Source organism: Oncorhynchus masou, chromosome 24, assembly GCF_036934945.1.
Source record: "Oncorhynchus masou masou isolate Uvic2021 chromosome 24, UVic_Omas_1.1, whole genome shotgun sequence".
NCBI lineage: Eukaryota > Metazoa > Chordata > Actinopteri > Salmoniformes > Salmonidae > Oncorhynchus > Oncorhynchus masou.
In genome coordinates, this window is record NC_088235.1 from 40,229,814 (window position 1) to 40,245,105 (window position 15,292).

Here is a 15,292-nt window from a genome sequence, read left to right on the forward strand (position 1 = left end):
TCACAGAGCACCCCTACAACGCAAGGGTGTGTCTTACCCCTGGAGCTCGATCCAGATCGACTGGGTCGGCCCAGTTGCCAGGTCAGCCAGAGGCAACAAGCATCTCCTCACAGTGACTTTCGCATTCACAAAGTGGGTGTAGTGCCTGCCCGCAACCAATGACACAGAGGAAACCACAGCCATTCTTTTGCTAAACCATGTTTTCAGTCGTTTCGGCCTGCCAGGAGAAACCGTTGACAGCGACAGAGGAACCCACTTTTCGGCAGTTGTAATGACCGAACTGTGGAGGCTTCTGGGAGTCAAAGCTAAACTCCACATCGCATACCACCCTAGGAGCTCGGGCAGGGTAGAAAGGAGCAACCAAACAATCTTCAGAATCTTGAGGAAGTATGTGGCAGCCAACCACAAAGTTTGGGACCTCAAACTCCCATTGGTATGGATGGCGATCAGAGCCACACGTAACAGGTCTACAGGAATAACACCCTTCGAGATGATGACGGGCCGGCAAATGACGCTTCCACTGCATCTCCTGTACCAACCGGGAGATGTCGCCGCAGCCACCACCTGCACGGCTCATCAATACGTGACCAACCTGCGGAACCATCTCCAGACTACCTTTGCGTATGCTCAAGGACAGTTGGTAAGAAGTGCAGAAGGTGACAAGGCCTATTACGACAAAAAGGCCTCACACCAGGTGTTTGAGGTCGTGGATAAGGTGTGGTACTACATATACACCAAACCCGCGGCCGTTGCAACAAAGTTCCTGCCCCACTGGACGGGGCCACACGAGATTGTGGTGAAGCAATCACCTGTAGCTTACCAGATCAGAACCAGCAAAGGTCGCCAAAATGTCACATTAAAGTGGGCCCACCGGAAACAAATCAAGTTGTACACTCCCCCCATGGGAATAGAAGGGGTGTTAGCCAGCACCGAATAGATAAAAACCTAGCAAAGTCAAAGGTACTAAGAATTCTTAAGTACCCTCAGCTGATCCCTTCCAGGAGATCAGTACGTTGCACCGAACATCATTTATTCTCTTCCCAGCTACCAGATATATATCTGTTGACACTATTGATATTGTCTTGCACTGTACTGTATCAAAATAAGAAATCCAGAAAAATAGTTGTCAAAACAATTTTTTTGTTCACTAAAACTAATAACTTGAATAATCCAACAATCTCTGATAAGCGTTTCTGTAGGATGGAGTTCCTTTGGCTGATCCTGACACTCTGCGCCCTGGTCAAAACCAACCCAGCAGACGGAATCATGAACGGACCCCTACCCAGGACTCCTCATAACTAACTGCAGAGTACACACGCAGGGGGTGTATGTCCGCCTAGATGCAGAGAATGTGTACCGCCAACACATTCCACCTGAGTTGGGCCGGGGCTGACTGAACCAGCCAGGCAATTAAGCACGCCCAGCTAGACATTGCCCATATGTTGGCCCAACTCCAAAAGTTCACAGTTACCCAGTCAGAACTATCAGAGCCCAGGCGAGAGAAACGATTCGTTACTATTTGTGCAACATGTGGGAAAGTCTCTCCAGGAAACTATTCTGGTGGTCAACACACACGCTACTCTCCTGAACAAAACTATCCTGTCTGTAGGAAAGCTAGCAGAGGTCATAAACCACGACTATGCCCATGTCCAATTGGTTTGATTGTTACTGGAGGATTTTCTCCGTGAAGTTAGCTCTTCTATGGACCACTTGGCCATGAATAGAATCCCCTCATATCTAGTGCCCCTCTAAATGGTGCACAACATATTGACCTCAGCTACTTCAACCACGATAAGGTCATTACAGTCACATTTGGCTTATATATCTGGGGTCGGCCATTCCAATACACGTTGATGTTGATCGTAATGAAGTGGGATTTCTACTGACGCTGCCGGTTGTTGAACTGGAGAATATCTACAGATTGAAAACAGTTCTCAATGTAGGATTTTGGCGCGACAATACCCACATACAAATTGCCACGCCCCCAGTTGTAGCTTACCAGGAAAACAACCCAGATTTCTATCTCACCTCTAACCTGTTAATGGGTACATTAACCAAAGATGTCCACTACCTCTGTCCTAGCAAACCGTTTGCCAGGGATAACACTGAGCGTCTTTGTGGTATTAAAGCTATCACCAGTGAAGAACGCTGTAGAGCCAAACGAACAGCAAGGGATGGGGCCACCACCACACAAGTGGAGGTGGTAGGGAACCGATGGTAGGTCAACACACCGTTCGCGTCCGCCACTATGACTTACGAACGCCATGACTCCATCACCCAATTGAACCTCCCCAACCAGACTGTTTTTGTTAAGGTACCAGAGGGGGCAAATTTTCACATAGACAACCTCGCTCAATACCAACTTCCCGACGACAGGGTAGACACTTTGGCATTTTTGTCATTTCTGTTTTGTTATTAAAGCTTAATACTCATTGGTGAGACCCGGGTCAGTGCAGATTCACGGACTATACGACGTTCAGAACGTGATTGTAGAAGTAACTGGTTAATTAGCGGCTGTTGTAAAATCAATATTCTGATATTCTTTGAGTTTGGGAAATAGAAACTCAATAAAAACTAGATTTCCCATGGTGCCCCAGGTTAATGAGTTAATAATTGCTTGATTCAGTTAATCACACAATTAGAAACGTTTAATCATTTGATGAGCAACAGTCATCACATTAACTAATGCAACTGTAACAGGATTCTTCCGTCGAAGGAGAGGAGGACCAAAATGCGGCGTGGTTGAAATTCACGTTTGTTTTTAATAAGAAAACTATACATGAATAAACTACAAAAACAACAAACGTGTAAACCCGAAACAGTCCCGTGTGGCACAAACACTGACACAGGAGACAATCACCCACAAAACCCAACACCAAAAAGGCTACCTAAATATGGTTCCCAATCAGAGACAATGACTAACACCTGCCTCTGATTGAGAACCATATCAGGCCAAACACAGAAACAGACAATCTAGACACACAACATAGAATGCCCACTCAGATCACACCCTGACCAAACAAAACAGCAAACTATGGTCAGGGTGTGACAGCAACGTCACGACACTAGAAATAGACAGCAATTTTGGACATTTGGAAAGGTCCTGAGAACGTTGATATATGCCTTCCTCGGCTCTCACAAAAACATTTAAATGTTTGCCCAGCATTCGTGATGCTTGGAACCGGTGTGCATAGTTTACAATGCTCTAGCAAGCTGGAAGAATACTTGATCATAGTTGATGGAAACAGTGTGTTATTTTAACTATTTTGTTTTAAGCCTTCCCCAGTCATAGCCCCAACCACTCAGAATTAATACCTAAACGTAACCCTTTGAGTTGTTTCTGTTTTAAACCTGCAAACACACACAATTAACCCTGTAACCACACACAATTAACCCTGTAACCACACACAATTAACCATGTAACCATGTAGAATTAACCCTGTAACCACACACAATTAACCCTGTAACCATGCAGAATTAACCCTGTAACCACACACAATTAACCCTGTAACCACACAGAATTAACCCTGTAACCACACACAATTAACCCTGTAACCATGCAGAATTAACCCTGTAATCACACACAATTAACCCTGTAACCACACAGAATTAACCCTGTAACCACACACAATTAACCCTGTAACCACACAGAATTAACCCTGTAACCACACACAGTTAACCCTGTAACCATGCAGAATTAACCCTGTAACCACACACAATTAACCCTGTAACCACACAGAATTAACCCTGTAACCACACACAATTAACCCTGTAACCACACACAATTAACCCTGTAACCATGCAGAATTAACCCTGTAACCACACACAATTAACCCTGTAACCACGCAGAATTAACCCTGTAACCATGCAGAATTAACCCTGTAACCACGCAGAATCAACCCTGTAACCACACACAATTAACCCTGTAACCACGCAGAATTAACCCTGTAACCACGCAGAATCAACCCTGTAACCACGCAGAATTATGCGTCAAATAGACGTTTATCCATAATAGGTTGAATTTTGAAGGGAAAGTATTACATCTTACTGCAGCTATAACCTTGTCTGTGTGTCTGAGTGGACTGAGGGAAAAGCTCTCCTTCCTGAGTGAAAGAGTGTGTGTGTGCTTACGTGTGTGTGCGCATGACAGAGAGATGTGTGTGAGAGAGAGATATGTGCGTGTGGGAGAGAGAGATGTGTGTGTGTGAGAGAGGTATGTGTGAGAGAGATGTTTGTGTGTGAGAGATAGAGATATGTGTGTGTGTGTGTGAGAGAGAGAGAGATATGTGTGTGTGTGAGAGAGAGAGATATGTGTGTGTGAGAGAGTGATATGTGTGAGAGAGAGATATATGTGTGTGTGTGAGAGAGAAACATTGTGTGTGAGAGACAAAGATATGTGTGTGAGAGAGAGAGATGTGTGTGTGAGAGAGAGATGTGAGAGAGCTCCACCTTATCTCAGTTCACTGGTCACGATAACAACACCCACCCGTAGCACACGTTCCAGCAGGTATATCTCACTGATCATCCCCAAAGCCAAAAATCATTTGGCCGCCTTTCCTTCCAGTTCTCTGCTGCCTGTGACTGGAACAAATTGCAAAAATCGCTGAATTTGGAGACTTTTATTTCCCTCACCAACTGTAAACATCAACTATCTGAGCAGCTAACTGATCGCTGCAGCTGTACATAGTCTATCTGTAAATAGCCCACCCAATCCGCCTACCTCATCTCCATACTGTTTTTATTTTATTTACTTTTCTGCTCTTTTGCACACCAGTATCTCTACTTGCACATCATCCTCTGCTCATTTATCACTCCAATGTTAATCTGCTAAATTGTAATTATTCGCTCCTAGGGCCTATTTATTGCCTACCTCCTAATGCCATTTTGTCATACCTTGGACATAGAGAGGCTTTTATTCTCTATTTTGGTTAGGCCAGGGTGTGACAAGAGTGGGCATTCTAGTTTCTTTATTTCTATGTTTTGGTCCATGCCTTCTGACGAGAGACTTTACACTTTTGCACACACTGTATATAGCCTTTCTTTATTTCTACTGTGTCATTGACTTGTCTATTGTGATATTGGCTTGTTTATTGTTTTCTCCATGTTGTTCTCTGTGACACACTGCTTTGCTTTATCTTGGCCAGGTCGCAGTTGCAAATGAGAACTTGTTCTCAACTAGCCTACCTGGTTAAATAAAGGTGAAATAAAAATGTGTGTGTGTGTGAGAGAGAGATATGTGCATGAGAGAGAGAGATATGTGTGTGTGTGTGAGAGAGAGGTATGTGTGAAAGATAAGTGTGTGTGAGACAAAGATATGTGTGTGAGAGAAAGAGATGTGTATGTGTGAGAGAGGTATGTGTTGAAACAGAGATGTGTGTGTGAGTGTGTGTGTATGTGTGTGTGTGCGTGCGTGTGTGTGTGAGAGTTATGTGTGAGAGAGGTGTGTGTGTGTGTGTGAGAGGTGTGTGTGTGTGTGTGAGAGATGTGTGTGTGTGTGAGAGAATGTGTGTGTGAGACAAGAGCTGTGTGTGTGAGAGTGAGAGATATGTGTGTGTGAGACAGAGGTGTGTGTGTGAGAGTGAGAGATATGTGTGTGTGAGAGAGAGCTGTGTGTGTGTGTGTGTGAGAGAGATGCGTGTGTGTGTGAGACAGAGCTGTGTGTGTGAGATACATGTGTGTGTGAGAGAGATATGTGTGTGTGAGAGAGATATGTGTGTGCGTGATACAGAGGTGTGTGTGTGAGAGTGAGAGATATGTGTGTGTGAGATAGAGCAGTGTGTGTGTGAGAGAGATATGTGTGTGTGTGAGACAGAGTTGTGTGTGTGAGAGAGAGATATGTGTGTGTGAGACAGAGGTGTGTGTGTGAGAGTGAGAGATATGTGTGTGTGTGAGAGAGAGCTGTGTGTGTGTGAGAGAGAGCTGTGTGTGTGTGAGAGAGAGATATGTGTGTGTGTGAGAGAGATATGTGAGTGTGAGACAGAGCTGTGTGTGTGAGAGAGAGATATGTGTGTGTGCTGAAGGTTACTTTTGATTCTAATCTCTCCTGATCTATCCTTCCATCCTCCTCCACTTTTCTTCTCTCTCTTTCATTCTTTCCTTCCTCCCAGGTCTGTCTGTCACAAAACCTTGGCAACTTCTCTGAAAGTGCCTTCAACAAACTGACGCGTTGTGTGTGTGTGTGAGCTAATCGAACTGACATTCAAGAAGTAGATTTGTTAATTGGACCTGCTCTGTCATTTCTAGATTTCTTGATTCGATTTTTGGATTATTTGTATTTTATTTGCGAGACATTCTACTACTAGAAACGTAAGCATTTCATTGCACCTGTTATAACACCTGCAAATCTGTGAACTTGACCAATAAACTTTGACTTGATTTAGAACAATGCAATTTCAAAGTTAAACCCAAACTTTAATTTTAATCCAATACTATCTGCAGTGATCTGCAGTGATCACTTTTTTCTGTTGTAAATGTATGCCACTTCCTAGACACTGGTTTGGCTGTGTGCTTCTCTTTCTCTTTCTCTTTCCCTACCCCCCCCCCCCCCTCTCTCTCTCCCTCTCTCTCTCTGTCTCTGTTTGTGTGTGTGTGTGTGTGTGCGAATGCATGTCTGTGTGAGTGAATGAGTGAATGAGTGAGTGAGTGTGTAACACGCTGGTAATGATCTTGGTGGTTAACAGGGATTATGTTGTCGTGTTCGGAGTAAAGTGGAATCCAATAGAAACATTGATTAGTTCAGGATCGAGAGCTGGTTTCCAATAGGGGTTGTGGACAGGCCAAATGAACTGAGTGTCTGTAATGGTCGTCGTATGAAGAAGGTGTGGACGCAGCGTGGCAAGTGTTCATGTTATTTCTTATTTAAACTGAACACAAAACAAAATAACAAAGAGAATGAACGAAAACGAAAGGTGCAGAAACACAAAACAGAAAACAACTACCCACAAATCATGGTGGAAAAAACAGGCTGCCTAAGTATGGTTCTCAATCAGAGACAATGATAAACAGTTGCCTCTGATTGGGGGTGGGCATTCTATGTGTTGTTCTATGTTTTTGTATTTCTGTGTTTGGCCTGGTATGGCGAGAGAGAGCGAGAAAGCGAGAGAGCGAAAGAGAGCGAAGGTGAAGGAGAGAGATAGGTTGTAGCTGAAATGCTGCCCCAGCTATTGGACACTGAGATTGGACATGGCTGTTTCCCCATGGTATTACGGATTAAAGCTTGATGATGTGGAAACGGGCCACTAGGGGCAACCAGGAGCACTGCTACCTTCATGTAGGTTTTGGTTTAATTAGGGCATTGTGCATGAGGATGGTGGATGGGCGCAAGCATCTGCCTCTGATTCCAAAGGTTGCATGTTTGGAATCCAGAGATGGAAAGTCATTTTTTATATTTTCGTTTTAAGTCTCTAAAACGTAAACCCTAACCTTAACTAACCTTAAAAATTCTGAATTAATGTCTAAACTTAACCGTAAACACTTGCAGGCATATGTGAATGGCAAGGACAAACCTAAAGTATCCAAAGAACAGTGTACAATAGCACATTGTACCCTAAGGCACTCTGTTGTTCTGGCACATAGGTAGACAAATGGGTCAGTTCCATTAAATCTGTTGGCTGTGTCGGTTATGACCTTGCTCTGATGTGTGTTAAATGGAATGGATTGTGTTTCGTACGCATACAAATGGACACACAAACACACACAAACGCATATGCACACACACACACACACACGGACTTCTACAAACAAACACACACAAACACACACACGCCCACACTTTGCTGAGTGATATATGAGTTGTTGTTTTACCACAAATGAAAAATAAACTGGGTGAATGTGTGTGTGTTACAGGGAGGAGGTAACTAAAAGATAAATCCACACATATACTGTATGTAAACAGATAAACAGTTCAATCAGTCTGTATGCGTGTGTGCGTTTGGGGGGAGGGGGGTGGTGTGGGGTGCACGCATGTGTGAGTGAGTGTGCAAACGTATATGTGTATCTGTGTTACCTGTGGTGGTAGGGCTGTTGGTAGCAGTAGGTATGCTGGGTGTTTCTCCCAGTACCAGTCGTACTCTCTTAGCATGTGTCTTTCCCTGGTAGTGAGACTGGGCCACGATGGCCGACGTGAAGAACATATTACACAAAGTACAGCACTTATTCCTGTCCACCTCTGTCTCTGCACTGCCCTGAAGGGAGGAGAGGAGAGAGGAATGGAGGGGAGGAGAACGAGGAGAGAGAGAGGGGGAGGAAGAAGGAGGGAGGAGGAGAGAGAAAAAACATGTCATACAAAGTATAGCAGTTATGCAGTTCACCTCTGGATATGTGGAGTCCCACATAAGAAAATACTTTAGTTTACTTTAGTATAAACAATGTCGTATCACTATAGTTAAAAAACGGTAGTGTTTTTGTCAACTGTAGTACTGTAGTATTTACTATAGTGTTTTTGCAGATATTACTGTATTAAGTGTGAGGGATCGAGGGGAGGAGAAAGAAAGAGAGAGAGAGAGAGAGAGAGAGAGAGAGAACATATTAAGAAAAGTATAGAACATATTCCTGTCCACCTCTGCTGAACTGTCTTATGGAGAGGAGAGAAGAGGGGAATGGAGTGGAGGGATGATCTGTTGGCACAGTTTTCCTCCTCCCTCTCTCTCACTCTTCTTTCTCTTTTTCTCTCCCTTTCTCTATTTCTCCCTCACTCTTTCTTTTCACAACACCTTCTCTTTCGCGCATGTGTCAAATTGAGTGCAATGATAGAAATATGTCTTTGGTGTTGTGTGTGTGTTTGTATGTCTGTGTGGGTGCATGTGTCTGGCGCTGTGTCAGTGTGTGTTAACGTCACATAAAGGATCTGCGAGTTTGGAACACCTCTACCTTCCAGGGCTCTTTTCTCTCTCTCCTTTCTCTCTTATTTTTGTATTTTCTTTTTCTGTCTTTGTCTGTGTTTCCTCTCTGTGGAAGGGTTAGCTAACAATGTCACGAAACCAATTTGCATGCTTCAATGGGGCAGAAGTCAGTGAGTTATTGTGACAATGACAAGAAACTGCCACGTGGAGAATCGTAAGTGACTCGTTTCAACTAGTGTCATCTTGTTCTTGATACCATGTCTTGTTTATATATTTTTTGTTGTTGTTGTAATTTGAACCCCTTTTTTCTCCCCAACTTTGTGATTTTTGCGATCTCATCGCTCATCGCTGCAACTCCCAAATGGGCTCGAGAGAGGCGAAGGTCGAGTTATACATCCTTCCGAAACATCAAACCTCACTTCTTAAAACCCGCTCGCTTAATCTGGAAGCCAGCTGCACCAATGTGTTGGAGGTAACACCGTTCAACTGATTACCAAAGTTAGCCTGCAGGGGACCGGGTCGCCATAAGTAGTCGCTAGAGCGCAATCAGCCAAGTACCTGAAATCAGTCTAAAACACCTCAAGACAAGGGCCTCCCGAGTGGTCTAATGCACTGCATTACTACAGCCTGGGGTTCAATCCCAGGTGCTGTCATAACCAGCCAAACCTTCCCCTATCCCGGACCACGTTGGGCCAATTGTGCACCGCCCTATGGGACTCCTGGTCAAGGCCTGTTGTGACAGCACCTGGGATCTAACCCCAGGCTGGAATGACGCCGCAACACTACGATGCAGTGCATTAGAACGCTGTGCCACTCGGGAGGCCCTTGTCTTGAGGTGTGATTTCAGGTAAATGCTAATATGGCAACAATTCGCTAGCTAGCTAACCAACTGTAACGATGTATTTGAGAGATAACAAGTGCTCATTATGCAAATGTATTTATGTTTTCAATAAACATTGGGGACAAAATATCGTTTTTATGTTGTCATCAATCAAAGTCAAACCCACCTGTTTTTCCTCATAGTTCCTCATTGCACTCTCCGGTTTTGTTGCCAAACAACCAAGGACACATCTAGTGGGTAAATGGGCACCCTCTCAATCTCTGTCACTGTTCCTCTGTTTTTTTAATCTTCATATCTTTTGTCTACAAGTTGAAAATGGTTCTCTCAATATTTCTCTCACTACTTTTAAGGAGGTGAAATGGGTTATCTCAGTCCATCTCCTCACACACACACCCCCCCCCTCACCATCCCTTCATTCCTATTCTCATCTTCCTCTGTGTCGTCTCCTGCTGCGATCGTGTTAGAGTTAACCCCTCAATGAACCAGATATCAACTTCCCTCTCTCTCATCCCTCTATCTCTGTACCCTTCGCTCTCGCATCCCTCTATCTCTCTGTCCCCTTCTCTCTTAATCTCCCTCTATCTCTGTCCCGTTCTCTCTCGCATCCCTCTATCAATTCAATTCAATTCAAGGGGCTTTATTGGCATGTGTTAACATTGCCCAAGCAAGTGAGGTAGATATTATACAAAAGTGAAATAAACAGTAAAAATTAACAGTAAACATTACACATACAGAAGTTTCAAAGCAATAAAGACATTACAAATGTCACATTATATATATATATATATATATATATATATATTTATATATATAATGTGACATTTGTATATATATATATATATATCTATTTATATAATGTGACATTTGTAATGTCTTTATTGCTTTGAAACTTCTGTATGTGTAATGTTTACTGTTAATTTTTACTGTTTATTTCACTTTTGTATAATATCTACCTCACTTGCTTGGGCAATGTGTTGTAACAATGTACAAATAGTTAAAGTACATAAGGGAAAATAAATAAGCATAAATATGGGTTGTATTTACATTGGTGTTTGTTCTTCACTGGTTGCCCTTTTCTTGTGGCAACAGGTCACAAATCTTGCTGCTGTGATGGCACACTGTGGAACTTCACCCAGTAGATATGGGAGTTTATCAAAATTGGATTTGTTTTCGAATTCTTTGTGGATCTGTGTAATCTGAGGGAAATATGTATCTCTAATATGGTCATACGTTGGACAGGAGGTTAGGAAGTGCAGCTCAGTTTCCACCTCATTTTGTGGGCAGTGTGCACATAGCCTGTCTTCTCTTGAGAGCCAGGTCTGCCTTTCTCAATAGCAAGGCTATACTCACTGAGTCTTTACCTAGTCAAAGCTTTCATAAAGTTTTGGTCAGTCACAGTGAACAGGTATTCTGCCACTGTGTACTCTCTGTTTAGGGCCAAAAAGCATTCTAGTTTGCTCTGTTTTTTTGTTAATTCTTTCCAATGTGTCAAGTAAATATCTTTTTGTTTTCTCATGATTTGGTTGGGTCTAATTGTGCTGCTGTCCTGGGGCTCTGTGGGGTGTGTTTGTGTTTGTGAACAGAGCCCCAGGACCAGCCTGCTTAGGGGACTCTTCTCCAGGTTCATCTCTCTGTAGGTGATGGCTTTGTTATGAAAGGTTTGGGAATCGCTTCCTTTTAGGTGGTTGTAGAATTTAACAGCTCCTTTCTGGATTTTGATAATTAGTGGGTATCGGCCTAATTCTGCTCTGCATGCATTATTTGGTGTTCTACGTTGTACACGGAGGATATTTTGGCAGAATTCTGTATGCAGTCTCAATTTGGTGTTTGTCCCATTTTGTGAAGTCTTGGTTGGTGAGCGGACCCCAGACCTCACAACCGTAAAGAGCAATGGGCTCTATGACTGATTCAAGTATTCTTAGCCAGATCCTAATTGGTATGTTGAAATGTATGTTCCTTTTGATGGCATAGAATGCCCTCCTTGCCTTGTCTCTCAGATCATTCACAGCTTTGTGGAAGTTACCTGTGGCGCTGATGTTTAGGCCAAGGTATGTATAGTTTTTTGTTTGCTCTAGGGCAACAGTGTCGAGATGGAATTTGTATTTGTGGTCCTGGCGACTGGACCTTTTTTAGAACACCACTATTTTGGTCTTACTGAGATTTACTGTCAGGGCCCAGGTCTGACAGAATCTGAATCTATCTCTGTCCCCTTCTCTCTCTCATCCCTCTATCTCTGTCCCCTTCTCTCTCTCATCCCTCTATCTCTGTCCCCTTCTCTCTCTCATCCCTCTATCTCTGTCGCCTTCTCTCTCTCATCCTTCTATCTCTCTGTCCCCTTCTGTCTTAATCTCCCTCTATCTCTGTCCCCTTCTATCTCATCATCCCTCTATCTCTCTGTCCCTTTCTCTCTCATCCTCCCTCTATCTCTGTCCCCTTCTCTCTCATCATCCCTCTATCTCTGTATCTTAACCTGTCTTAGCATTTCTCCTTTCATGTCCCTCTCTTATCTTATCCTTTGGTCTTCCTTCCTGTATGTGTCCTACAGAGTGATACCTCATACGATACCTCAGAGTATTAATATGCGCATAACTATTTTTATGTGCATGTGTATGTCTCCTTCATATCCTCCACAAATAGTGTCGAAACAAAACAGACTCTGTAGACGTGGCCAAATACTAGCGTACTACATACTTAAACTGCATACTATGTACTTACTATCGCATATTATTTCGCACGTACCATTTAGTAAGTATGTAGTAGTAGTATGCCACGACCACAACGGCTCCTGACTGGCTGAGTAAATTCAACAAACATGCATCGCAATAACAACACTGATAATAGCTCATTTGCAATTACATGCATTTTTCTAAACTCTGAATAGGAATGGAATTATAGCCTTACTCGGGCTGGTTATAGGCAGATTATCACATTCGACCTATACCATAGACCATATAGCTCATCTATCCCATTTAAAAAGGACTGAAGACAGAAACAGATCATTTGGTTCAATTTCAACATATTTATTAGTGGAACCAGAATAAATTATGCTGAAGAAAGATATAAACGCAACATGCAACAATTTCAACGATTTTGCTGAGTTAAAGTTCATATAAGGAAATCAGTCAATCGAAACAAATTCATTAGGCCCACTGGGGAGCCAGGCCCAGCCAATCAGAATGAGTTTTTCCCCAACAAAAACTTTATTACAGACAGAAATACTCCTCCGCACCCCTACACCCCCGCTCTGATGATCCCGCTGGTGAAGAAGCCGGATGTGGAGGACCTCGGCTGGCGTGGTTACACGTGGTCTGTGGTTGTGAGGCCAGTTGGACGTTCTGTTAAATTCTCTAAAACAACAATGCATGCTTATGGTAGAGAAATTAACATTCAATAATCTGGAAACAGCTCTGGTGGACATTCCTGCAGGTGCCTTTTGGGAAACTCCAAGCAGGCTGTCATGTCCTTTTTACTGAGGAGTGGCTTCCGTCGGGCTACTCTACCATAAAGGCCTGATTGGTGGAGTGTTGGAGAGATGGCTGTCCTTCTGGAAGGTTCTCCCATCTCCGCAAAGGAACTCTGGAGCTCTGTCAGAGTGACCATCGGGTTCTTAGTCACCTCCATGACCAAAGCCCTTCTCCCCCAATTGCTCAGTTTGCCCGGGTGGCCAGCTCAAGGAAGAGTCTTGGTGGTCCAAACTTCTTCCATTTAAGAATGATGGAGGCCACTGTGTTCTTGGGGACCTTCAATGCTGCAGATATTTCCCCAGATCTGTGCCTTGACACAATCCTGTCTCGGAGCTCTACAGACAATTCCTTCGACCTCATTGGTTTTTGCTCTGACATGCACTGTCAACTGTGGGATCTTATATAGACAAGTGTGTTCCTTTCCAAATCATGTCCAATCAATTGAATTTACCGCAGATGGACTCTAATGAAGTTATGGAAACATGTATATTTGCTGAAAATATATTTGTGGCCTTACTGCTATTAGCCCATACAAACACATTGAATAACAGATTCACTACATGGAACAACAAGTTCTGTTGTATGCGCAACGTGTTCTGAATTGTCTTTTTTGCTACATGTACTTAACCCCTTATTTTTGGCTCTAAACAGTCTCCATATATACATCCATGAATTTTTGCAACTGGTACGGGGGACGTTCAGACGAGTCTTGTGAGGCCTGTGGGCGTCCTAGAGCAAAACAACCGACATGTATGTGAGAGTCTGCCACAGAGGAGTCATATAAATGTGTAGCTGAAACTGTTCATACGCTATAGACAGAAGTTAGCAGAACGGATGTACCGACTTCAGACGAGTCCCAAGACACTTGTGGGGGTCGTAGAGCAAAACGGAGAACACCATCGTGTTCGTGAGAGTCTCATCTTTCAATAGAGGTTTTGTAAGCCAAACCTTTCAGACGCTATAGACGATTTTGTTAGGAGACCAATTTTTGGGATGTCTCATGGTCTGACAAACACTGCTTTAGCTCTGTCACCTTTCACTGCAGATGCAGAAGTGCGACATAGGCAGATGCCGTGGATTGACATGCATCCAATGCAAAATAACCTTATATCTTCTAGTTTAAACTGACTGATTTTTATGGGGATTTGTTTATTATGCCAATTAGATTTCAGCAGGGGTGACTTTAGTTTTTTTTAAGTAGGCTAGTTTGGTTGTTTGGCTATTTGAAGAGAACTAGGGCCAACGCATTGTGGAAAAGTGTGCATTGAATTCTACTAGATGACCTGAAATTACTATAACATCCTGGCATTTACACCATACAAAATTTTGGAAAATGCACATATTATAAAACATTCTATTTAAGCATGCTGAGAATGCATAATCCGCAATTGCGTTGTTTTGCGTAATTGGTTAATTTTGTTAGCATAGCCCCATATCTGATTATCAGCTGGTGTCAAAGCTGAAATAAGTATGACATACGGGCATACTCGATTTTCGAAATGTCACATACTATAAAACTTTAGTTCTATATTCCTGCTTCCTCTCCTCTAAAGGTGCCCCCTCTTCAGGGGTTTCTCCTGTCTCTTAGCTTCCCTCTCTTTTGATACGTCAATGATACGTGACATTTTATAACAAATAGTTGAGAGCGGAAGAAAGGAAGACAACTGTGAATTTGTTTATTTGGGGTTGTTTATCTATTTGTGATTAATTTATTTGCGATTGTTGCAACTATTGTAACATCGATTGTGATAACTATGATATGATAGAGGATCTTGATTTTAACCTTATAAATCATACACACACACACACACACACACACACAGATTGTACTTTGGAGAGGAGCTGAACACAAAAATAAACAAGAGAATGGAAACCTGTCACTCAGTGTTGTGGTTCATTTGGGATTGAAGTCTTGTTAGGAAAAGTTTGTGACAATGAGGTGTGTGTGTGTGTGTGTGTGTGTGTGTGTGTGTGTATGTGTGTGTGTGTGTACATGTGTTTATGTGTCATTTGTTTGACATCTGAACAACTGACAGCTCATTATTGTCATCCATGAAAGAATCTATTGACTGACCCGTGTTGGCCACTGAATGGCTGAATGCTCGAGGCGCGGGGGGGTTGGAGTTGTCAACAAAGCAGCATGACAG

At 43.0% G+C, this 15,292-nt stretch overlaps 1 protein-coding gene across 1 annotated transcript in view; it reads right to left on the reverse strand.

Moving 5' to 3' along the window:
- Positions 1-15,292, reverse strand: part of LOC135512172 (zinc finger matrin-type protein 4-like) — a 128,091-nt gene that overhangs the window by 80,398 nt on the left and 32,401 nt on the right. Inside the window, exon 3 of the mRNA XM_064933896.1 lies at positions 8,006-8,183. Within this exon, the coding sequence (XP_064789968.1) occupies positions 8,006-8,183 (178 nt within the window). The remainder of the gene's footprint in view (positions 1-8,005; positions 8,184-15,292) is intronic.